Here is a 27,196-nt window from a genome sequence, read left to right on the forward strand (position 1 = left end):
TTAACCAGTTAGGTGTCTTTCTCCTCTTACTGGAAGGGCCTGGAAAGTCATGACCAAAGAAATCACACTACAAGGACAGTGGCACCATTGTGCTAAAAACATTTGCAAAAAAGATGTTTGTCACGTTGAGAAGCAAAACATTAATACCTTCAAACCTTTAAAAGGCATCAGGCTGAATTGGACAGCTAGACTAAGATCTGAGATGCATCACATTGCGTTGACTTATCTCAATACAATTAATAGCAGAACAAAGAATGTCAAGCTTTTTAATCACATTTTTAAAACCAAATTACTTATCATCTATCCTTTCCCTTGCTCTTTGTCGTCCTCCTCCACAGCATGCAGATATTCTCTAAAGCAGACTAAGCCTTTCTGATATGTACAAAAACATAGTTTAAAATGATCAAAACAGTAAGTTTCAACATCAGCTAGTGAACATGCACATTAATAATACTGCCTCATTTTCTACCTGTGACAAAACTGTGGTTAAAATCAATCAAATGCGAAAAAGCTCCTTGGATGAAAATCTGCATCGCTATTAATTTTCAGCAGCACAGAATGGATGCAGCTCGAGAGAAACTGTTACACAATAGAAAACTCCTATGAAAAAACAAATGAGTAGAAATAGACAAAGACGAAGGGCCCAATGATTAAAATGCTGGTCTCTTTTTCCTTTCCGTTTGCAAATAAGCCTTGGGATCACCGTCCCAACTAGATTTACAGTTAAGTCAAAACACTGCACTCAGGCACACACCCAAGAACAAGCAACACTTTGGGACAGGAAGCACTGTGCATTTCATAATGTTATACATTATGTACCACTTCGCTTCCATCCACTCCCCCGGTCCCTTTTTAAGCAAATAGGCTTTATACTGGAAAGTGTTATTCACCCATTTAGAAGGCCACCATAACATTTGGGCACTTGAGGCGCAAAAGTAGTAGCATATAGGGGAGACACTTAAAAATAAGAGCCAGTTGTCCAGGACTCATGGCCATTTCTCTGATAAATCTCAGGCGAACACATTCATGTTTCCGAGCGAGGGAAATTCTACCTTGAGAATCTCATTGCTTCTGGACTGTTCTAACTGGCTATTCCCATTAGCCCAGTTTGTGGCAAGTAACAAACATTTGTTCTAAGCCTGGTTCATTTGCTGATGTGACCTGCTGACAGCTATGTAATTCACTCACTAGGGCTATTTGACCTTTTAGTTGACATTAAATTAAACAGACTAAACATTGATTCTGTACAAGATGAGTTCTAATATCTCAACCAAGAGTGTAACTTTTTAAATATCACTGAAATAAAAATGTGTTATTTTCATAAAACTAGGTGTAATTCGGTCTATCACGATCCAAAGCCAGTGTTTCCCTAATCTTTTGTTGGGATACTAAAAAATATTTTTTCCACCCTTTTTGACTCGAATCATTTGGTAGTGGGCCAACAGCGCAACACAGAGAACGCTAAGAGGACCAAAAGGTTTGCAAACAAACTTTCATTATTCTAGTTCAATTTTTCACAAACATACTGTACATAGTCTTATATGGTATAAAACAAAGGAAAACATCTCTGTCTATTCAATTTAACACAACACCAAAATAAAGCAATTAAGACTTTGGGGAATTCAAAGGTACAAGAAAACAAAAATGGTTATTACTAATTCCTCAGCTTTTTACCGTAAACATTTGTCATTTAACATAGTGTTTGATATGGTTTCTTTTGTACTGCGAATACTTTTGGTCTTTCCTCACTGGCGAACAAATGAATTAAACGAGCCCCATAGCATCCTCTGAAGGAGATGAAAAGATGAAGCTTCTAGACAAGTCTAGCTTATCTTTAAGAATCTATTGTTTCTGAAATTTTTACAAATAAAAATACTGAATCCTCAACTAATGATGCTTATTTTTGGAAACAATAAATACTGTGAGGTACAATAAATCCTACAGGAATAATAACAACAACAGAAACATATTAACAGTTTCCTTTGGCAAATTTAACGGAAGTGAATGCTGATGTGAACATAGAAAAAATAATTACAAAACATATGAAAAATGGAAACAACATGCAAAGTTCAAACAAAGGGGGTATTTCTAACTTTGAGACCGATGAGAGAAATGTTTGAGGCCATTAAATGCAGAAAAGAAATACATTCTCTTTAAATTATTGTGTACTGTTAGACAAAATATTCCTTGTTTATCTGTCTTTCCCCCCCTCCACTTAAAAAAAAAAGAAAGAAAAAAACAGACAACAAAACACAGTCTGCAATGCACGTCCTAATGGTTTTGGCTGCAGACTGAACTTGAGTAAATATCATCATTTAGTCAGTATGCTGTGGTAGCTGAGGGCTGCCCATGTGGTTAACCAGCTCAGGCAACATGTGTAAACATCGGAAACAAAACAAAACAAAAACAAAAAAGGTTTGGAGAACCGTCTCCCCCTCTTTCTCACTCTCAATTGCTTGGTTTCAGGCTTGCTTTCATTTCTCTCTGACAAATCATGTGGGGAAACACAAAACACTCAACAGTGAGAGATCCTATTTTAAACCCCCCTTCGTCTGGCTTTTCAGAAAGGAGTGTTGCTCAATTCAAGTTCAGCACATGTTTTCAAAGCTTCCAAGTACTGCCGCTGTGAAATGTCTTTTGATTTTGTCTATCAAACAGGCCTGAATCATAGGACTACTGCAGAACTTGCAACAAATTAGACAGCCATACAACAGACCAACCCAGTGCAGACTTCCTTCTTTTTAAAGGAGAAGGGTCAGGTCCTTGGAAATGAGTGTTCAACACTTTTACATATTCAGCTTTGTTCCACAGTGAGTAATTTGGGCTTTTGTATCCTGAAATATTACCCTGCCTCTGAAGAGTAAATGCCTTGGCTGTTTCACACCACATAATTGTGTTTTCCTTTTTTATAACTTAACATATAAGCAAAGAAGGATGCAATGTTGATTCTAATAACATTCGGCACTTGAAAGAATCACCAAGTGTTCTTTTTTTAAAGCGGTTTTCTGGTGGCCGACAAATTGGCCTGTGGTTATGTTGAGTGACTAATTGTATTTTCTTTTCTGGAAACTTGTGCAAAGTTGGCAGTTTTGTGTTAACACTAATACTTTTGTTTGGCATTTGTGCCCTATACTGACCAGACCATTTTTATACAAGTGAATTTTTTTAAAAAGACACTTACTTGAAGTATGGCAATAGTTTAAGGATAAAAAAGAAGCATGGATATTACACATCCCCTTGTAGTGTATGAAAAAAAGTGCATGACTGGATTTATGTACTAGTACAGGACATTTTAAAAAATCCGATCTGTGCTGTAAAGCATGCCAGCACCTCTTTATCACTATATCTAGCAGGTAGTAAAAACAAGACCATGTTTTTTTTTAAAAAAAAAAATGTGCATTAATGCTAACATAAATGAATAGAGCTAGCCAGCAAACTATTTTTCTCCTGCATATCTAACAGCTGGATGTAACTGTAAAAATTAAACAAAAGAGTTAAACACCATCAATACAATTGCTTTACATCATTGGCCTCTCAAGGCTAAATATTTACAGGTGAATCTGCCATGCTTTAATTGAAGATTCTCTCAAAACCTTAAAGTTCACAAAAGACAACTATAAGAAGTTCCTTTTTTGTTTCTTTTTTTTTTTTTTTCCCTTTATTTTTTTTTGCAGGCAACAGTCATGGATACAACAAATTGTCCCTCTGGAGAGGACCAAGAATTCTTATTCTTTCAGAATTTGGGCTAGTTGCACACTTTATGTGTGTATGTGTGTGTGTATGTGTGTTTTAAGGGTTCTTTGTTTTCACCCCCAAATTAAGGATCCCACCCCTTTCCCAAAACTATAAAGGAAAAAGAAAACAATTTTCAAAAGCACCTAGTGTTTATCTTTTTATATCTAAAGAAAAGATGTGTGTGTGTGTGTATATATGTAGACACAGAGGCGTACATGTGTACACACACACACACACACGCGCGCCAAGTACACAAGCACACACTGACTATGGCAGTTCAAATACGTAGGCCATCTGGTGAGAGCTGGCATTTGTAATGTCCGTTCTGAGACTAATCGACGGAAGTGAAGGGAATGTTTTTGTGGAGATTAGGGTTCTGACTGTGCCGGTTTCGGCTTCGCACAGAGGAAAACATCATATTGCAACCAGGGACTTTGCACTTGTGCATTTCTCGCAAATGCACAGTTTTGTAGTGCACTCTCAGGGTCCCCTTGTTGCTGTACATTTTGTGGCAAATGTTGCACATGATCCCACCATTGCTCCCGGACAAGCTGTTGAACATCAGAGATCCTGGAACTTCGGCCCCTAGACTGCCAGGGAGGGCAGGGGCCTCAGCCTTGTGTGCCGACTCCCCACTGTCACTCGCCCCATCAATGTCGTCGAGAAGAATGCCCTCGTCGCTGCCTGCGTCGGATTCTCGGGAGGAATGGATGCTGCTGCTGGACTGGAGACTGGAGGTGGTGCTCAGGTCAAGGACCATGTAGTCCTCCGCCATGCCTCTCCCGTACCCATTCAGGTGGGAGTCTTCAGTCCCTGCGGGAGAGGAGGCGTCTTCCCTGACATCGAGCCCCAATGGGTGCTGGGCACCATAGATCTTCATCAAAAATTCATCCCGGAGGTCCTTGCTAAGGGAGGGCTGCGCTGAGTCCAGGCCCATGTCATCGAGTTCTTTGGTCAACAGTTTGCGATGCAGGTTTATGTTGGCACTGTGTCTAGGAAAACAAGAGGGAAGGGGGGGGAGAGGTGTACAGGGAGTGGGGAGGGGTGAGAAAAAGGAGAACATTTTAAAATTGATTCAGCTTCCACCAGGCATTAAATAAGCACATTCATTGCTAATTGCACCATTATAAAAGCAAACATTGCCCTACATCCTCAGGATTTGGGAATAAGTGGTGGTGGGGAGTGCAAATAAGGGGAGCTTTTCATTAACATAATTTTTATAAGAGTAAAATTTTTCAATGGTAGAATGAATGCAAACCCATGCACCTTTTTCTCAATGATATTGTTAGCTCTACTAGGTAGCAGCATCAGCTGCACAGAATCTCACAGCAGAGATGTCAGAATATATATTAAACAGGATAAAAGAATGGAAACTTGCTGCTTGTCTAAACTGAATAATTTGAATTTACACCTAAAAAAAAAAGCCCTTTTTTGCCTACAGCACTTCATTTAGAGGTATAAAAAAGATCAATTTTTAAAAAAGTAAATAGTTTAGATAATTTCAGTTTAACTTTAAAACATAATGACATCTTCCCCCTTGCCTTTCTATACTTCATGTTCTAGGAAGGAAAAAATTTAGTTTTATAGATTAGCAATTTGAAATAGGGTTACAGACTGTATCATAAATCCCTTTCCTCAGAATAATTTGGGATCTCAACTAATCTACTAGTAAACTACGTGTCATTTTCAGAAGCTGCTGCATTTTAGAGTTGAAAATGCTTTCATCGAATAATTCAACTTTTAAAATTTAATCCTTTAAAACAAAGCCTGAAAAATAGAAATTGTTTTTTAAAATAAAACCCACCCACCCTTTAAAAAAATCACACTAAACAACAGAAAAAACCCAAAAGGGACAAAAAAGAAAACACACAATACCCCCAAAATCAAGCACAATATATGGTCCCCCTTTTTTAACAACTGGAATCTGTACTTCTTAGAAAAGCAAAACTTTTACTAAGGGCTTTGCTTGTGTTTAAAAAAAAAAAAAAAAAAAGATAGGATTTGTCCCACAGCATCCATAGGGATGTCATGATTTACAAAGCCTAATACGTTATTATCTATCTGAAAACATTGCCTTTGTATTTACATCCCCCATTTATTTTTAAAGTGCCCTTGGGCATATACCTCTCTCCACCTGCAAAGGCTCACATGTTTGACAAGTACCTAAATTGAAGGCTACCCTTCCAAAAAATAAACCAATAAATAAATACACAGATACATAAGAGCTTCTCGATAATGGCAGAAGCTCTACATCTTGAAAAAGTAATTGTGATAATAGAAATAACCTAGAATGGCCAGTATAACATTCAACAGACCTCCTGATTATAATTAAAACGTATGGAAGACCAAAATGAGTCACTCCATTTGGTGACAAGCATGGCTAATTTCTTAGAGATGGTTGAGAGGTATGTGCCTCAGAGACAAGAAAGGTAGGAAAGACTTCTCCACCTTTCCACACAAGACAATATATAGCACTCCAGGTGTTAAGGGGCAGAGGGGAGCAGCCCTCTCCACACTGCACTTAGGAAGGCTGAGCTTACCTTGTGATAATAAGATCAGCTTTCTAATCTTTTGCTAAATCGATCACAAAAGAAAGCAAGAATGAGAGACAGAGAGAGAGAAAGAGAGAGAAAGAGAGAGAGAGAGAAAACAAATTCACATTCTAGACATCTGGTTTAAAAAAAACTTAAACAATAAAATAGGGATTTAAAATGTTCTGATCACAAAATCATTTTCTGTCGTAAGAGATCACCTCATATGCTGTCTTGATGATTTTCAGATCAGCTTATAATCCAAAAATCATAAATCGAATTAAGATAAACCAAATTCACAGCATCATTATCATCCATAAATGAGTTCTACACAGATGCATGCAGGGTGCGAGTATGTGAGTGATAAACAGTCCCCGCCCTGACACTGTTGCTCCCTGTGTCCTTGGGGTCAGATGGCAGATGACTCCAAGTGCAGGTTGCAAAGCAGAGTGCAGGCAATGCCTACTGAGCGGTCTCTACCCTGACATGCGGGCATGACGCCCCCAGAGTTATCAGAAGAACGTGGAAACAGAGTTACACTGCGTACTCTTACTCTATTGATTAAACAATCTGCCAACCGTAAGTAGCCCACGAAATCCTACCCCTCTGTTTATTATTTCTAACACCCTCCCCACTTTCTTAATTTCACAAGCACGCATTTTGTGATGACTGTAATCTAGAACTCTGTTGCTCCTCACACATCTGCAGTTACCACTTCCTAGATTCACTGCTGAGAAAATAGCAGACACATCAAGACACACTGAATAAAGAAGAATAAATTAACATTGACAAAAGGACACACTGATCACCCAGACGGACACTTCTTTCCTGAGATGACTTGTGAAATTACACATCTCTACTGATATGTTACCAGGAAGAGATGTTTCTCTTCATTTCTCACTTACAGCAATAGAAATCTGTAATCTAATTAGATGATGTACCAGCCCTCAATATCTGTCAACCAAACGATGTGCAGAAATGTGTAGACCAGCTCTGGCACTCTGTTCAACAGTGTCCCTTTTCCGCTGTCAGCAGTACTGTTGGCCTCTGCTAATATAATTACATTGACTTTTATTCAATTAAGTGCCATCCCTTGCTTAAAAAAAAAAGGCTATTTTATCAATTGATTCAGGTGTAATGCAATAATAAAGATGAACTCATGGCAGTGCATTAGCTCTGCTGTTCATAACTTCAGTACAAGGGTTCATTCATGGTAGTCAATTTCCATTATGCAACCACAGTTCAAGAGAATTGATTCTTTTATGCTCATTTCTTAATCTATTTCATTTTTGTTTAATAATCTTCCTAAATACCATATGCAAAACACGTGAAGTGGGGATGGGAAAGTCTGCCCGTTTACCCTCATGGTAGTGGGCTTGGGAGATTTTCTAACACTCACATAGTAATGTTGGGGTGGTAAGAGGAAAAGCGAGAGCAGGAGAGAAAGAAGAAAGACAGATTTCTTTAGAGAGTACTGATCCTGCTCCTCAAGAGGTTAGGTTCAGCCTCTAGAGCAGACAGAAGGCAGCACTTGATCTTAACAAAGACCTATTGTTGGACTCTGGAATCAGTCACTCCAAACCATTAATTGTCATAAAACCCTGTCCTCATGAGGAGATACAAAGACCTAGAGTTAATAGCAATTTATGTTTATTTGGATCAGCAAAATTAAAGAGGTAAAAAGAGAAGGAAGATGGAAGAGACACAGAAAGAACTCATGCCTACTGACCATCAGATGAAGAGAAGAGGACCCTAAAATGGGAGGAAGGCCAGAGAGTGTTGGAAATATGAGAAAGACCCCCAGCAGAGGAAGCAGTGTGCAGATGTATGTAGTAAGTGGAAGGAGGAACCTATGAAGGAACTCAATTTTGAGTTCTTCAGAGACAGAGATGGTTTTTCTAGAAACGGACTTACTATATTTATCTCCAGGAGAGAATCATTAGCAAAAATCTAGATTATATTCAAACTTATTATATAATACAAGGTCATAAACAGTACGAAGGCTCTTTCTGCTCGCTTTGATTAGGTAGGAAATGCCGATATGCAGACGTGTATTTCTCTCATGGAAAAAAAAAAATGACTGGGACGGAGAGAGAAGATGAGTTCCTAGGCAGAAAGGGTAAGGATCTGGTCTTAATAGGGATCTGGTGTTAATGAGTACAGACAGTACTACTCACTAAGAGAGGAGTCCAAAATGTAGCCCCCAGATGGTCACTTTCAAGAACACAAACTAAATCTCATTCAACCTCCAGTCTCCTGCAGTAAAGTAGAATACGTTGCACATAGGAAATACTTGAAAGTACATTTACTCGCCTTCAATCAATAATATGCATGAGAAGCTTTCCCCAAAATACACTGTAGAAAACAATGATCCCAAGACTGGAAGCATATAACAGAATACTTAAGAAAAGGCAGTGGTAGGGGTGCCTGAGTGGCTCAGTTGGTTAAGCGACTGCCTTCGGCTCAGGTCATGATCCTGGAGTCCCGGGATCAAGTCCCGCATCGGGCTCCCTGCTCGGCAGGGAGTCTGCTTCTCCCTCTGACCCTCCCCCCTCTCATGTGCTCTCTCTCATTCTCTCTCTCTCAAATAAATAAATAAAATCTTAAAAAAAAAAAAAAGAAAAGGCAGTGGTAATACAGCAAAGGGTAATTCTGACTCTATTAATACCCCAATGTGGTACACAGAAACGCTATATAAATTAAGGCATGACACAGTCCTATAACTTGGGCTTGCTTGGAATTACAACTGCTTCCTCTGAATCTCTGTACTCTTTCCTACTCCCTCCACACTGTGAGTTTACAAAATGCCTTTTGAAAACTAAGATGATCCTTAAGAGCAAAAAGTAATGAAGCCTTGGGTAGGGGAGGTCATAAAAACAAACTTAACACTGAAATGCTGAGTGGAAGTACTTTAACTGGCCTGAAGTGGACCACCGCTCTTCTTGTTTCTTTAATAAAAATTTTACTTATGTCAATTATATCTCAATTAAAAAAAAGAAAGAAAACCTTACTGCAACCACAGAAGACACCAAATTCATCAAACACAGTTAAGTAAATGCATAAATACAAGCGAGAGAAAGTAAGAGAAAAAGTAAGTCTTGCTGGGCATTTCTCTTCTCATGTTTCTCTTGTTCTAATGCCCAGTTCAACTTAATATAATGTTTGAGGTTTTAACTTTGACTTTGATATATAGGGAAGGAACTTTTTTTTTTATTTTAAAGAAAAAGTTTCATGTCCAAATTAGAAAATCAGAATGTAGTAGTCAAAACTGAATAGTGAATCAGACCATAGGTTACATGAGAACTTCAATACCTAAATCTTAACTCTTTCTAAGTTTTGAACCATTCTAAACTTAGTGAAACAAAATACTTGATAAATATTATAATATCTCAGGCAAAACAGAATTGAGGCTCCATATTGGATTAATTTTTATCTTTCTTTTCTTGCTTATCTCTGCCACTCAACACACACACACACACACACACCCTCAAATTACACTGTCCAGAATGAACAGTGATGTATACATAACAGATAACATATATATGGTGTGTGTGTGTATATATATATATTTATATACGTATGCATATATGAGGATAGAGAAATAAATTTATAATCACTCTAGAAAAACCTAGATGCCAGATTTGAGTGTACTGTGGGATACTGAATCAGCAACACTCCTGAACAGAAATGTACATCATCTATCCAAATCCACAGAACTGAAAATTGAAACCTCTGCCCCTCATTAATTCTCTTCTTATCTGGATTGCTCTGACATTATCTGTTGTATTTAACTCCTCAAAATTTTTGTATTAATGGTAGGAGGCTTACAGCTCTGCAAGTTAAATGACATTTTTGATAGTACACGTTTCTGTAAAACTAGCATTTGTTCTATAGGCTATTACTTAAAAACCCTCTCCAGAAGAGCTGAAAACCATCTCTAGCTCTCTCTCACACACACAAAAACTGAAAGTACAATTTTAGTGAATGCTCAAAAAAAAAAAAACACAAAAAAACCCGAAAAGAAGTACATATGAAATGCAAGAAATAAAAGCTAAGCAAATTCTTGCAAATTAAAACTATGAAATTCAGTCACTTCAATCTCTTTCAATATAAAACAAATCATCCATACTGGTCACGCAGACAGTTCCCTCTACATTCAAATTATTCACTTGAAGATAAGCTCCCACCAAACTCTTTAGGGGTTTAGCTAATTTACTGCACAGATACGGCACGTCTGTTGTAATAACAGGTAGGATGTATTGGGGTCGACCATTTATCAGAATTAGACTTCTTTTCTCAATTCACAGTGAATTATGCTGCCTACATGACTCCCCTCTCTCAGAGCCTACCATCCCCTCATGGCCCTTAATGTGGCAGGCAAACAAAATTGACAGTCTCATCTTGTCAACAAGGGGCGATTCTCCTGAGAAGCCATTTAACTTTGCCAAGGATGCAATGTATTAATGTGCATGTCCCAGCAATGTTAATCATCTTCAAGCTTCCGACCTAACTTTGACGTGAACGAAATCACCAAATTTGTTTACTAAATGAATCGTAATATGCTAATAAGAAAGCATGACATATATGGAAAAGCCAAACAGATGGTTTGTTTACTCCACTTTGCAACTTTATAAATGTTGTAACTCTGAAGATGTTAGCGAGAATTATTGGTTTGTTGGCAGAGGCAAATGTGTCTTTCGCATACTAAATCTGGCGCTACAGTTAGAAAACAATTTGTCATCGCTGTGGAATGCATAAAAAATGTTAATGTAGTAATGGCATTTGGGAAGGCAGATTGGTAGATGGAAAATGCGTATGCCGGATGCTCAGGTTAAGTGTGGGATTGATATCCAACAGCCCTGCTCCCTAACCATTTTACTTTTGAGTTGCATCTGACACATCAAGGCTTCTCCAGGGTGCTGATTGAATTCAGTAGGTACCTGTTGCTTTGTAACCTGAGAGGAGTGCTACGCCGTGAATAGGGTTATGTTTTCACAGCATTTGGAAATTTTCTCAATCAGGCAGCTCATCTGGTGCTCAGTTTACTACTATTGGTGGGTAAGAAAAAGGCCATAAACACTGGCATCTTTTAAGGAATGAAACGAATCTGAGCTCTAATTTTGAGTTTTATATATATATATATATATTTTTACCCTGGATGAACTAACCCTCAAATCTTCCAACCCTTGTGTTACGGTCTGACTTTAATAAAGAGCTTAGAAGACCTATGTCTAAAATAACAGGAATGCATTTTTCTCTCGAAAAATTTCTGCCGTTTAAAAAATAAGCATTGTTTTTTAATACGTACAGCATGAAACCTCTATTTCTTTCTGAGATCATTTTCAAAGGAAATACTTTCTAAGACTAAATATTCAAAATGTTTTACATCATTAAAATGGTTAATTTAAGATCTTTTAAAAAGATAAGATTAGGAATGTCTGAGTTCCCCAAGGGAAGGGACAGAATTTTGTAGACCATCAGTATTGTGATTTAGCTATGGCCTTATCTGGAATTCTATATTAAAAATGAAACTACTTAAGATACATGAACAAAAAGAATGTGCAAAATCTAATTTATGTTTTTGGTTAAATGATGTCAAACATACCCAAGAAAACTTCAGTTAACTCACCAGCAATGTACCTATGCTACTAAACATCTCAATTTTTAGAAACACTCTATTTTTTTTTTTTAAGATTTTATTTATTTATTTGAGAGAGAGAATGAGAGAGAGAGAGCACATGAGAGGGGGGAGGGTCAGAGGGAGAAGCAGACTCCCTGCCGAGCAGGGAGCCCGATGCGGGACTTGATCCCGGGACTCCAGGATCATGACCTGAGCCGAAGGCAGTCGCTTAACCAACTGAGCCACCCAGGCGCCCAGAAACACTCTATTTTTGTGAAATAATTTTTACTTTTTATTCACATGAGCATAGGGAAAGCAGAATTTTATATTAAAAAGGTAGTGATTTCTCTCAATATTATGAACCATTCCCCCCCCCCAACTTCTTAGTCCTACATATTGAGACTACCACTAATCTTGTGGGATTTCCATATAGTGCTGAAATTTTTACCCATCTGCAAAAGAGAAAGGAGAGAACAAAGTGATCTAAAGAAACCACGGAGTTCATCTTGCTGCCCAAGGGTCACTTTGGAGCAAGAAACATTAGCGGCTATCCCAGCCTGGCGCTTATATCTCATTTGAAACATCTCCTCATTCCTGACCAACAAAGAAAATTTCAATAAAGTACTTTTACTGGTTTAACAACAGTGAGCTCCTGGGATTGTCAAAGTGCTAAGCCTTTTCCAAGGAGAGAAAAAATCAGCAGCTCAAATATAATTAACCTTCTATTCTCAATGCAAACTGCCACGCACAGGAGCTCTGCAGTCTATTAGCAAAGTTATAATGGCCAACAGGCAGAAGCAAAATTGGTCAAAAAGTTGGCTGCTGCTGTCATATTTTTGGAATTATGATTAATGGCACTAATAATGTGGATGATTACTGATATGTGTATCTCCAGCAGTTTATCATATTGCTCTGGCTGCCTACGTCCACAATAAACAGGATGCTATCATTTACCTCTTTATTGAAGGCAATCCTTCTCTTGAAGGAGCATATTCTAATTACTTTGTAATGTTTTATGTCTTAAACATTTCGCAGCTCTGGACCTTGCCAACTGCTTCATGTCTACCATTGATTAATTACTGAATGTTTAATCAAAATTTAGAATCTAATGTAGTCATTTATGAGCACACTGCAGTGCCAAAGTAGTTAGGCTTTGCTCCCAAGTTTGGAGAGTGTTGGGTTCAAAATCAAATCCCAGCTATGTATGAGGATCCAAGAATTTCACCTTGGGTGCTCTGAGGTTGCCAATTCTATCTCTGCTGATGAATGGAAGGTAATCTAACTACAGGGTAAACAGCATCTTTACCTACCCTCTCCCTACCGATTTTCCTATCCTCTTTCCCCAATTCCCTAATCAACAGAGCAGTGCCCTTGGCTGCTTCTGAGAACAAGGAGGTCCTCGTGAACACCCATCACGAGAACATAGATTTGAAGTGGTTAAACAAGTGAAAAATAATTTGCTGGGACAAATACATGAGTTTTTTTTTTAATGTGGGTTTTTTATGGTACTGTCATACAACCATTCACCATTGAAGTTAAGTGTTTTTTTAATACCATTACTGAACTGCTGAAATGGATGCTAATATAGCTTGGAGTGCTAATGTCAAGTCCTGGTAATAAAAAAGACAGACTGCTGAATGAAATAATTTCAAGTAAAAAATAGAACAAAAGTGCTCTCTCTCTTGCTCTCCACTTTTATTGAATTGGGACTGACTGAGTCAATTGCTTTAGAAGTCTGTAAAACACAATTACTAGTGAGTGAACTGACCCACCAGTGCCCCCTCAGTGACAGAGGGGCTAAAAAGGCAGCAGAGCCAGAGCGGCCCCCCTCAGCTGGCCGTCAGACCGAAGAGGTTTCCTTCTGAACGTCTGTTGTGCTCATTGTCCAAATCTGTCTCCTTTTACTTACAAAATCTGGTTATTTCCCACCAATGTGGTAAAGTAACTTCATACGTTACTTTCCAAGATGAAGATGTCTGTTCTGGCAATGAAGGATGATCTGTCTTTTGATATTCTTATTTATGTGGATGTTTATGTATAAACACACATATACATTATGTGGATGCATTTAGATTAGGATGTTAGCATATTTTTTGAATAGCTGGTAATAATTCAGATTGATACATGCTCTAGCGAAACTGAAGCATCACTTATACATGTTCAGCTAGAAACACTTGGCTTTTTTTTTTTTTCCCAAGGTAAAGTCAAAATAATTAGAGCAAGCAAGAAAAAGAATTGAACTAGAAGTGGGTAACATTTTTCCCCCTAGTTAATAAAAGAAGTAATAAACTCCATAAAGTACTAGAGTTAAGATCACTAACACTTCAGGCATAACAGCTTTTTACCAGGAATTTACAACCCCTGTTTTAATTCAAGCAGCTTGCACTGGGACATAAAATCTAGGTATTTTTTAAAAGTGTAGTTTTATGTTAAGTAACTGAAGAAAAACTGTCCTTTCCTACAAAGTATTCTTTGCTCTTGTTTCACAGCCTGCTTCTTTCTCACACATGCGTGTACACACACACACACACACACACACACACCTTGGCACTCAGGAATCGAAGTTACTAAATCCCTTTTTTCTGACATTATAATTTTTTGGCAAGTGTAAACTTTCATATTCTGCCACATTCATTTATTTGAAGCTTGTGGGAGTCTTAAAGCAAAAACATTAAATTATTTCTGAGGCTTTAAAAAAAAAAGAAAAAGAAATGCTTTCTAGCCCGACCTTCACTAAGAAATTTCAACAGAGAGAGGAAAGTCTCCCTTCCTCTTAGCACAACAACAAATGATCACTCACAGCGAGAGAGAGCTGGTAAGAAGCCTTTCACCTAAGAGAGAACCACTCTCGACAGTACTGATATAATCGACTGCTAATGTATGTGTGCAGTCTTACAACCCACTTTCAGTGCGAATGGCCTACATTTTTTAAAAAGAAAAGATTATCTACAGAAACAAGTATCTCGAATATTTATGTAGAAGAATAGTTATGACTAATAAAGTCTACCAAGGTGTCAGGTAGATGGTGGCAGACCCCAGAGAGGTGGAAATCAGGAAGATGACCCCTTCAAAATGTTGCCCTCGTGAAAAATACTGCCTGTGCACTCAGTATGTGCATTCTGTTCTAAGTGCAATTTTTGCCTGAATTTTCAAGATAACGCTGGCAAGAGTAATAGCCTGTTCCTTTCAAGGGAAGGTAAGAATAAGGAGTGTGTGGGGCGCCTGGGTGGCTCAGTTGGTTAAGCGACTGCCTTCGGCTCAGGTCATGATCCTGGAGTCCCGGGATCGAGTCCCGCATCGGGCTCCCTGCTCGGCAGGGAGTCTGCTTCTCCCTCTGACCCTCCCCCATCTCATGCTCTCTCTCTGTCTCATTCTCTCTCTCAAATAAATAAATAAAATCTTAAAAAAAAAAAAGAATAAGGAGTGTGTAGGAAGCATGTTTGTGCAATCGAAGTTTTGTATCAATAAGAGATGTAATGTAACTCTCATCAATAGAAATGTGTAAGCATCTCTTTGTCATTCATCCACCATTAAGCTGTGTTGTCTATTTGGTACTCAGCCTGGAAGACGGTGGAAGTGACTGGTGTAGTTCTTGGAGTGGAGGAGTGAAAGGTCAGCAGAGGCTTAAACGAGCTTGTCTTATATCCAGCTGGGCCAGCAGGAGATCATTAGGAAGATCCGAGGCTCACTTTAGGCTTGTCAGAGTCTCTCCCCATGATACAAGGAGACCGTTTTGCTCATTGCTCTTCTCCCAGTATATAAAAAGAACCCCAGAGACAGGAATGACACCGAAGTTTATCTTACTACCAAAGTTTCGCTTGAGGAGGACACAACTAGCAATTACTCAGAAGGGGGATTTATTTTGTTTGTTTGCCTTTGATGGAAAGTAATGGAGATAAGTACAAAAGACTTACTGATCTGCTGGCTTCTATTGTGAAACCAAATAGAGTAAAGGAGGGGAAGTCTCTTCCTTAACATTTGTCAGAGGACCTGCACAACTTCACTTTATAAAAGATTTTTGGAAAAGGAGAGTTTCAGCTTGATTGGCAAACATATAGGAAATGAAATGCCTTAAAAGGTTCTCTTCTTATACTTGAAGAGAATTAACACACTGTATTTGACAGCTAATTATATGAAGGCAAATATACTAATAGTATCTCGAACTGGTGCTAAGAGGCTCATTTCTTGAAGGTAGTGAAATCATGTGCATTTATTGAAAATCTCTCTTTAGAAAAGTTCTAAGTTTCCAAACATAGAGAACGATGGAAAAAATGGATGTTGCCGCTGAGCAGATGATAACAGGAGGTAGGTAGCATGTTTTTGCATCTTCACCTCTGCTGTTAATGTATGCAGTGGCTCATCAGAGGTCGCTCATGTTAATTTATTCCTGCATACCTGTGCAGGGCTGGGAGTCAGGTAATCAGACAGGCAAAAACTATACATCTCTGCTTTTTTAGCTACAGCCACCCAGAGGCCTATATAGGAACAAATTTAGTTCTGGAGACATCAGCAGGTTTTAATAAACCAAATACAGATGTCTTCTTCCATACAAATCAAGAAGTTTACATGTTTAAATCTGGACTGATTTAACTAGCAATCAAAGAGAAGGTTCACAGTTGGCACCAATGGTTGCCTCATATTTATTTATAAATCACCCTAAACAAATATTATTTTGTTTTTAAATTTATTCATGGGGCTGAATCATCTTTCCTACACCCTGAAGATTAAACATACATGCTTACCTTTCTAATAAAATTTAAGACAAACTTTGGCAATCAGCGGCCACTATTCTCAGAAGGGAGGAACAAAGATGGTAAAGATCATGTTAGATGTAAAACAAAGGGATACATAGTTCTTTCTATGCAGATCACCTTGTTTGTGTGTGCAAAGTTTTCATTTTAATTGAGGGAGTTTTAAAATTGCAAATCACTAAAAGATATAGATTTTAAGGTATTAGCAAATGATAAGAAATTCTAGGGAAGAGGACCGGAGGGCATTTATTTGTTGTTGTTGTTAATAAAAACCAAAGGTAACTTATAAATGAATGGGCTTCCCTTATACACAGGTGATCCACGGCCACTCAGGCCAGGGATCAAAATTCAAGACACATGATGAGAAATGACCTAAGGTAAACTAGGCCCAGCTAATTCTATGACATGTCTCCAAGAAAAGTCCCTTTATGAAGACCAGGTTCTAAGCCAGTTATAATTTCTTTTTTCCTGGGAGTTTTTCATGTGCATACTTCAAAACGGAGGGTCAGCTTCCTCATCCCTGAAAGAACAGTATCTTAGTAGCAGAAAAGTCAAGGGATAAACAAGGAAGGAAGGATGTTTAGGGGAGTGTCAGGTCTAACACTATACCACATTATCAGTTTATACTTAAACACTTTAGTAATCACCTTATCATGCCATAGTTCTTCACAGATAAAATAATTTACATTTCACTTCTATAACTCAGAATAAAAATTATTCCAACAGCCACCTAGTGACTGGATGAACTGATCTTTGTGCATACCGTTCTCTGTCATTAGTGTGGAATGGTCCTCTTTGCTTTTGAATTTATTATACTCACACTCAGTCACAACTGTACAAAAAAAGGACACCTTCGACACTGTGCTTAGAATCTTCAGCCCTAACAAACCATGCACGTACCCCCCACCACCACTTCTCCCTTCGTATGACTTTAGACAAAGAACATTCTTACTTTTCAAAAAGCCTTCAACTTGATCTTATAAAATCTAGAAAGACCATAAGCAAAGACCTGGAAATCTTTAACTGCCAAATGTAAAACACAGCATTTAACATCTTTCTACCTATATTTTACTAACTAACATGTCTATTTGGAGACCAAAAATGCAATTCCCTCGTGTACAGCCATTTTGGAAAAAGCCCAAGAAGATCTGGGTATCACTCCTGTAAGGTGTTCTAAGACCAAAGTTAAGAAGACTGCTTTTATAAACAGAAGAAGAGGGTTGTTCTGTTAGTTTTATCACTACACATCCTGTAGCCTTGCACACTTCAGCCCCCACTCAAAATCCCCTCTAATGCTTTATTTGCACAAGGAAGACATTGTGGAGTCAAGGATGGATGAATCAAGACTCTGGGGAAAGGAAAGAAATAGGCCTGAGGACAGCAGGATTAAAGGCAAAGAAGGGTTTCTGTTTGGGAAGGTCTGTTGGCTCAGAGAAAGGTAAGAAAATTTGTCTTGGCTTCCTTGTGAATTGAAGAAGGAAAAAGCAGGGACCCCAAATTCCTGGGGTTCTCGTGAATAATACAGCAAAAGCGAAGAGAAAAGGGGAAGGTAAGTCTAAGCGGTAGATCAGAGATGTGGTCCAAGAGGCTCTGTGACACAGGAGATTAAGTGACAAGTCACCATTAGTGGAAGAAGTGACGAGAACTGGCCGAGATGGGTGTATGGTTATGTTTGAGTTCACTCTGTGGAGATGCAGGAAGAGGTAGGGACCCCAGGCGCATCACTGTTTCTGGTTACGTGGTGGTAGCTATGCTTGCAACATGTTAATTCGAGCCCTAGACTCAACAAGGATGAACACTTTTTTTAAGGAAAAAAATGTCAAAATTAAAGTATCATAGTTTTTGAGAAGTTTTTAACTTGGGATCAAAAAATGTGAGTATTCTTGAAAAGCAAAACCTCAAGTGAGAATCAACAAACTTTCTTTGCACGGTATTTTTTTTTTTTTCAATTTGCTTTTCTTCATTTACCATGTGTTACACAACTCCAGAATTATAAAGATTAGCTGTGATGTGAGATTTCACCCAGATGAAACCTATCACCTGTCTTCTGAGGTTTGCAGTCTCCTGTGTGACTGAACGCACATGGGAGAATATCTGTACTCTGCTTCCCCAGAATATTCCAGTTAGCCTAGACACTTCTAAATTTCCATATGGCTAGTCATCCGCCAAGCTCCTAATCCTTAGAATAAAAATGGAGATTGAAATATTCTCCTGTTATTAATAAATGTTTTTCCTTAGACAAACCACCCTTTCAACAGCACCTCCTTATGCATTAGGACATAAAAATACAAGTGCTTGTGTTTTCTAGTGGTTTGACATAAATGAAAGCACCATGCTTCGGGCGTTGTAGCCTTTTGGTTCCAGAGCCATTTACGCCAGTGTAATGACTTGCAGTATTTTCAGCAAACCAACTAAAACTGTGATAGGAATTCATGCAAATAAGCTTAAATTTTGGCTTCTCTTCAAACACTCCATTTCCATAAATATTTTATGCAGGTTTTCACGAGTCTTATTTTTGTTAAAAAAAATCCAATGCATTAACCTCATTATCACAAGTGCACTATTTCAAATATAAAAGAACGAGTATTACTCACAAACTTGGGGGTGGGAAGTTGTGTATAGTATTGTATTTTATTATTCAAATTGTAGCTATCTTATCTGCTGTATTCTGGTACTGTCAATGATAACTCAGAACTGAAAAAGACTGTGATTGTAAACGATTTTTACAGAACAAGGTAAATGGGCGTGGGGGAGAGGGGTGCGGAAGGGGAAATCTTAAAGAATATCGATTTCTCTTCAAAGCATGTTTTGAGTTGTATAAAGAAAGCCACTTATTTTTCTCAGAATTTTGCTTTTAATGGATTGGGCCCCTTGCATTTCAGTACTATGGAAAATATTCCTTTAACTTTTATTTTTAAAAAGATTTATCTTTTAAATATGAAGACAAAACCGAGTATTATAGAAGCAGGTCACTACTTTTCAGTGGTACTTTTATGTTACTTTGTCAAAGAATTCTACCCAACTGATAAGTGTGAGAATTTGGGGGATGCCTACTTGGAAACTTCCTAGTTAATTATGTTTCTTCTACTATATTGATTTTTACCATGTAATGAAATTTTGTCTAAAGATATTTTTAAAAGACAGAGTGAAACCAAAAAGCCACATCGGACACGAGAGGAAGAATTAACTGGCGTGTGCCTCTGGGTTGGGCTGGTGTATTATGTAAATGACCTGCTTGCAAGCTTATCTCCGTTAAGTGTAGGATGAGTGTATCACCCACCACCGACCACCTTGGCACATTCCATTTATATTACATTTTCTTTAGGATTGAAAAAGAACATTGGAGGTTTAAGACCAGCTGCTTCTGTTTAAACCCAACTGTTTCAGAGCTGTAGCCACATAGCTAAGGTCTGATGTCATCTCAAGGCTGGACATATATATCCTAACTGATCCTAAAAGTATATGCATGCCTCCCCTTCTGTGCATAATTCCCACGACAGACTGTATTTTAGAGATATGCTCAAGGACACTGTGAAGTTAAAATAAAGAAACCCATACCACCATACCATTTCCCCACATTAAATAATTATTTTGGTCCCCTTTTCTTCTGATATTTTCATGACTCTTAAAAGAATTCAAGGACACACTAAATACTCATGTAAGAATGATAACATTTCTGGTTATACCTACGGAGATGCAGGCTGTCTCGATGTCCTGGACCTATGGTTCTTTCCATCCGTAAATTTCTGTTTCTATATTGGATAAATATGTGTGTATGAAGATAATATATTGATTTAATTAAAAAGCCACAAGGCAAAGCAGAAATATATATAACAGAAGCAGCGGCTTCTAAGTGAAGCTTCATGAGGAAGCAGGGAACTGTGTACATAGTTAACTTATTCACACCTAGATGCATGGGAAAACACATACACACATACACAGAGCACAGAGAAAAATGGCGTGCATTACTGGGTAAGATGGCATATGATTCTGCATGCTTAATCATAACAAGCACCAACCGCAACAATCCTTCATGAGCATGGCAGCTTGGTTATCTCATGGTTACTGTGGACAATCTTTACAGTGCATCAAAAACATCTAAGTTGGATTTTTTTTTAATGCTAAGTCCAACATGACTGGCACCCTCCACCCCCAGCAGGAGCAGCCAATGGAGATTTACTGACCTGTCTCTGCTTCGGCGAGAGGGGAAGGCAGCGTTGCAGCCAGCCACCGTGCAGACATGCATCTCTTTTAAGTGAACATTCCTGTAGTGGAGCTTCACACTGTAGGAGCTTTTGAAACTCTTCTTGCACACGTAACAGATTTTGGGGTCTGGGCTAGAACACAGGTCGCCTTCTGGGGAGAACTTTTGAGGGCTGCCATAATTCAGAGACGATGTAAAACTTTCATGCAGGGCTGCCATGCTGGCCCCCCCACCATTGTACAGTCCATACTGGCTCATGTAAAACATGTCGTATGTGGGATCTGTGAATTCTTCCTTCACCTTGATGACATCCTGGTGAGAGGGCTCACTGTGGTTCTCATCAGGCCTCTCACTGCTCATCAGGACTTTTTCGCTCACTTCACCGTGAATGTGCTCATCCCCTTCCATGGACTCCTCACCTAGTTTGGGCTCTGAAGACTCGGACTCATTCTCATAGTCCCGCTCAGGTTCTTGGTCCTCGGAAGTCATGCTGTCAGCCCTTCTTATTTCAGTCCTTGAAATGCACCGGGTCCTGCTATGTTTAGAAAAGTCCTTCACAGACATGCCTGGACTCATCTCCTCTTGGGAGTGGCAATGATTGTCATGGCTCACGTCGTTGACCACAGCTGCACCATCGTTGGGGTCGTCGTCTTCATCATCGAACTCGTCAGCGGTATCAATGATCTCCTTCTCAATCTTCACAGGCATGCTGGACTTCCTGGGCTTCTTCTTGGGTGCCAGGTCGGCACTGGGCTCATGAGTGGCCATCATCACTACTGGTGCTGTGGGCTCAGAGGGTGGTGGGGGGTGCTGCTCTATGGTACCACTGGCTGGAATGATGGGACTGGTCGGGAGGGAGGTTGGAGGACTCACCATTTCCCCCGGAGTGAGTAAACTTCTATAAAATGGAGGAACTGGCTGTACAGTCTTCAGCCCAGAAAACACCAGCTGGCTAGGCAGAGGATTCTGTAAGACGGGGTCTAGCGGGGGAGTGGTAAAACCCATGGGGGGCCGGCCAGGACTTGTGAGTGTGAGATTTGATTTTGTACTTGCTATGACAGGGGTGGCGGCTCCTGATGTGGCCCGAATTAAATCTTTGTCTCGGTTATTTCGTAGCATGGGCATGTGAAGGCGAGGATTAGGGTTTGCACTGTGGCGATTCCGGCTTCGGAGGGAGCTAAAGACCATGTTGCAACCTTCGATGGTGCATCGGTGTTTGATCTTTAGGTGAACAGCATTATAATGAATTTTGAGAGTACCTTTGTCATAGAACGTCTTCCCACATGCGTTACAGAACACTCTTCCTTTCCTGGAGGCTGACCCCATCCTTCTCATTCGGTGAATCCGAAATGAGCTTTTTGGGTGTTCAGTTTTGGTCAGATCACTGACTGGGGCAGAATTCTGAATGGGGGATACGCAGGCTGGCTCGGTTTTGGGCTCCACATTAGTAATGCTGGTCAGGGCATTTCTATTGGGTGTCTGGTCATTCTTATAAGGTGTGGGAGATACTTCAGATTCACTGCTCTCATTGTATTCATTCTGGGTTGAAAGGCTTGGTTCCCGCAGCCTCAGTCCCGGTTGCTCTAACAGTAACCCGTTTGGAGGCAATCCTAGCAGTGGCGCCGAGACTGGGTTTATGTACTGGAATGGAAGCAGAAATGCAAGGCTGTTGGGGATGTTTTCAAAGTGATGAATGCTGGAAGGGTTGCTGTTCTCTAGATGAGCAAGAAGGCTGGGACTCCGGGTGCGATTATTGCTCTCAATGAAAGTCCTTATGTCTGAGTCTGTCTTTGAAGATGGTACAGCTACGGCCTGCCCTTCTTTCTCCTGAATTGCCATCAGCTCCACAATGGACTTGGTTTCTCCAAACCGCAGAAACTGCTGAAGGGTGATGATTTCCTCTTCTCGAGACATGATGGCCCAGCGGTCCAGTACCTTGCCGGCAGCATCCTAGAGGCCACATCAAAGAAACAACAGACATAAACACAAAAACTTATTGATTGTGCAAAATTATTCAATGCAACTGAAGGTGCTCTGCCTGCTCATGAAACCACTGAGAGCTACTGCAGAAAACACGCAAGCACCGTTCATAAAAGTCAACCCACAAAGCAAACTTTTCTGCCATGCAATTGCAGTAATTAGAGTCACAGTTAGAGAAACAGATTTTAGTTTAACGTCAAAGCAAACAAAATGTAGACCACTGGGGCTCTGTGATCTAACATGCCTTCACTACTGCTATTTTAACAATGGTCTATATAGAATGCAACTATTTAGCACATATTAGTATAAGACGTGAACTCTTGGTGTGCAACCCAGTAAAAATGCAAAAAATGGTACCTGAATCCGTATTAAATAGTGACACCATAGGAAGGGATTAAGTACATTTTGTGAAATTTATCTCTTCGCCACAAGCAGACACGATACTGGCTTCAATTCCTTTAAATAGGAGCTATTATACAACTTTCTGAATCAAAACGATGAAGAAAGGAGCTTTGCTGTCTGTGCCCCCATTACTAAACTGTATTTTTCTCTCTTTATCGCCTGTATTTTAGTGTCATTTACTAATAGACAATCTCATAAGGTAGAGTTAAGGAAAAACAGTGATTGTACTTTTCCTGAAAATTGACTGTAATCCTAGGATTCAAAGTTTGAGTTAGACTTTAAGTATTTGACTTTTTATGATCTTGTTATAAGTGACAGTTATAGATATTTAGAAAGTAAACATGTGATGGATTTAGATAGAATAAATGTGTAAAAATGTTGTCTCTTAACATCCTCCTCTGATAGCAAAGGGAGTCCACAGAGAATACACATCAGTAATCACCAGACTATGTGTTGTTAAATATACATTAAAAAGCATTTCACACTTTCATTTTTGCTAGTAACTATGAGATTTGCCTGGAGGTAGGACTTAAAAATCCTGCAATGTAATGTCAGGCAATCCATTTCAGCACGGGCTGAGAGAAATGTATTCAAATGCTTAAATAATGACTCCATCGTTTTCTAGAGCACAGCTTCTTCCTAACCAGGATGGGAACTTTTGCAACCTCTGTGAATAATACTTGCCCCAACCTGCCTATCAATTTAAGAAAGCATAAAATCTTTTTTTTTTTTTAAAGATTTTATTTATTTATTTGAGAGAGAGAATGAGAGAGAGAGAGAGAGCATGAGAGGGGGAGGGTCAGAGGGAGAAGCAGACTCCCTGCTGAGCAGGGAGCCCGATGCGGGACTCGATCCTGAGACTCCAGGATCATGACCTGAGCCGAAGGCAGTCGCTTAACCAACTGAGCCACCCAGGCGCCCCAAAAGCATAAAATCTTCTTAAACAACAAAATTAGATACTTATTCATTACAAAGAGAAAAACCGTAACATTACAACAGAGAAACCTAGCAGACACCACCTTAACCAAGTAACCAAAGTCAACATCACCAGTGTTAAGCATCATCATGTATCTCCTGATATATACTGAGAAAGGCACGTCATCCTTTTCTTGCCAAATTATGTATAACCGCAATCTAAATCATGAGAAAACATTAGATAAACCAAAACTGAAGGACATTCTACAAAACAGTGGCTAGTACTCTTCAAAGTGTAAACGTCAGTAAAGATTTTTAAAAAAGGACCAGAGAATGGTTACAGATTGGAGGGGACCAAGAAAATAGGACAAATAAATGTAATGTGAGATTCTAGAGATACCAGACCAGAAAAAGACCCTTTAATGGGAAAACTGGCAAAATTTGAATAAAGTCTCTAGATCAGTTAATAGTATGGTACCGACCTTAATTTCTTAGTTTCATCAACTGTGCTGTGTTTACGTAGAATGTGTCATTAGGGGAAGCAGGATAAAGGGAACTATACTATTTTTGCAATGGAAAATTCTACCTCATAGACCTTTCTATTCAGCTTTGTGGTATCAAATTCTCTCTGGACCACAACTGTATGGTCTGAACCAAGACAACTAGTTTGATTGTGTAAGGAGATACTTATCATTTATTTAAATTACTTTACAAAAAAGAAGCTCTAATAGTTATGTGCCATTCCTGGTAAGACTCACTCCAGCATTCTATCATTTTACGTAAAGTATACGTGTGGTATGTGCATGTGGGTGTCCATTCCTACAAAAATTTTCCCTCTTTCATCTTGTAGATAACATGAGCCTTCAGATCAAATATCCTCATACAGCTATCTGCTCAGAATACTTATATAAAGATATGTATATATGGTGACTCTGGGTGATGCTGGAATCCTGCAACAGCCAGTTTTTAAAAAGTATCACTCAATCGGTCTCCCTTACATGCTTTTTCTGGAATAGGGCAAAGCAAGGGGGAGTGTTGGGTGTTGTAGGTAAATAGAGAAATAAATTGTGATTTTGTATAGATTATCTCATTTGAACCCCATAATAGCTTCCAGAGCTCAGCAAATGTGTAACAGATGAGGGGCCAAGGGTGAAGGAAAGGGGGATGGCTGGTTGAGGTTGCCAAGATGCTAACTTGGGGTCTCGGACTCGAATCCAGAAATTCTGACTCTAAGTTCATGGGGTATAATGACTGTTGTCCATAATGTCTTTTCCCAGGTGGGCACACTGAGTCTGTGACAATAAGGAATAGGACTTCTGCACAGGGCTGGTCTCTGGAGCACTGTAATGTCCTCCTCTACACCATTTTTCTTTTACCATCAAATCCATTCTCTTAATTGTACTTCTATGGAAGCTTTTACTATGGATCGTTTCTCAGGCTGCAATGCGACCTGGCAGCACGCAGTCATTCCTTCCCAGGTAGCCGGCACCTAAGTCCGCATGTCGATAATGTACTTACACAGCTGGTGGCCTCTGGTATTAAAACAACCCTTAGAAACCATAGCAACTGATCAAACCCACCTGAGGCATCTCCTTTCCATCACCCTCCTATCTTGTCTCCCCCAGCAGAACACAGCAGTCCCCAGTCCCACATGGTTTCTCTTTTCTCCTGGCCCGCCACAATGCCTGCCGCTCTTTCTAAAACCACTGCCTTTCAGACCTCTTTTAGTCCTGAGTAGCTGTCTCCGCTAAAATGGAACTGTTAGGTTAAACCACTTACTTCTGGTGGAAGAGGTCCAGGTAAGCAAGATTTAGAACTTTGCTGGTAGCCTGAATCATAAAAGAGAAGCTCCATTTATAGTGGTAAATGGAAACGGCGATTTACAGTTACATAGAAGGACAACATCACATCTTTGCAAACAAATGTGCTTGGGAACAGGACAAACATCCACATTACCCACTCAAACTGGGCATCCAGGCAATATGAAGCATCACAGAAGTTCTTTCCAAAGAAGCCACCTTTCATGTTTGATCAAGGGTATCTACTATCATCATGCTCATAAAGAGAGCAACTGCAGAAAGAAACAAGTTGACTTTCTTATATAATATAACATCATGGGTCTGCAAGCTCAATGCTAGAATGGCTATCGGTTTTAGCACATCCTTGGATAAACTGGTTGAATGGGATTTGGAAGTCACCAAAGGGGAAAAAGGAAGGCCCGGGTTCTTTTTTCCTGAAGATCTCAGTGACAGAGATAAGCATGCTCTGGTGCAGTGATTCTCAAAACAGTGGCTTGGGACTCCTGTGTTAAAGCAAGCATTTCCATGAGTGGTCTATATGCTATTCAAAAAAGACCGGTGTCAATTTTTTTTTTTTAACCAGTCTGCAAATAATTGAGAGTAATCATTTAGAAGACTTTGAGACAATGTGACAACTGCTGAAGCAATGAAAAGTGTGATGATTTCTTTTTTATTAATTTCTTTTTATTTTATTTAAGTATTGGCTTAAAACTTAAGGGGGAGGTGGGGAGGGGGTAACTGGTCCTTCCTAACAGATAATTTGAGAAGTACAGATCTAAAATCTTGGCCCCTGTGCCATGTCAAATAAACTTTACCAGAGTGAATAAGAGCCATAAAAAGAGTTAGGCATTATCACAGAATAAACATTAATAAAACAAAAATTCAGTCTGGTAGACCAGTATGAATGTCCTGACTGTTGACCAACCCATAACGGGACATGGGTCTTGTGCACGAATAATAAACCACAGCAGATTGTGTAACTGGACTCTTGTCCTTCTCATTCCATTTTGTAGTCTGTGAGTCAGTTCCTTAAGGCTTTCCCATTTGTAACCAGAGTTCAGTGACCTTTAAACCTTTACATTGGGAATTGTTATTTACAAAGTGAGGATAATAAGATTTACCCTGTTAAGTGAAATGCAAGGTATTATTATATGTATTGATTTCTTGTGAAATAACCAGCTATACTATTAATTAAAAGATGAGTAAGACCAAATAATCCTAACTTATAAACCAGTTTCACTGGGTTCAGAAAAAGTATA

The 27,196-nt window shown here is 39.2% G+C and overlaps 1 protein-coding gene across 11 annotated transcripts in view; it reads right to left on the minus strand.

Annotated features, from left to right (window-relative positions):
• Nucleotides 1–1,478: 1,478 nt before the first annotated feature.
• BNC2 (basonuclin zinc finger protein 2) overlaps nucleotides 1,479–27,196 on the minus strand; it is a 429,802-nt gene continuing 404,084 nt past the window's right edge. For 6 of the 11 annotated variants that reach the window (XM_078061247.1, XM_078061244.1, XM_036124358.2 and 3 more), the window contains 3 exons: nucleotides 20,822–22,791; nucleotides 20,324–20,389; nucleotides 1,479–4,727 (listed from right to left, as the gene is read on the minus strand). In XM_078061247.1, the coding sequence (XP_077917373.1) occupies nucleotides 4,067–4,727; nucleotides 20,324–20,389; nucleotides 20,822–22,791 (2,697 nt within the window). In that variant the 3' untranslated portion in view covers nucleotides 1,479–4,066. Of the gene's footprint in view, nucleotides 4,728–6,275; nucleotides 6,310–20,323; nucleotides 20,390–20,821; nucleotides 22,792–27,196 lie in introns of all 11 variants that reach the window. The other 5 variants (XM_078061248.1, XM_078061246.1, XM_078061251.1 and 2 more) reach the window with 4 other exon arrangements.

Source organism: Halichoerus grypus, chromosome 14, assembly GCF_964656455.1.
Source record: "Halichoerus grypus chromosome 14, mHalGry1.hap1.1, whole genome shotgun sequence".
In the NCBI taxonomy this organism is placed as follows: Eukaryota; Metazoa; Chordata; class Mammalia; order Carnivora; family Phocidae; genus Halichoerus; species Halichoerus grypus.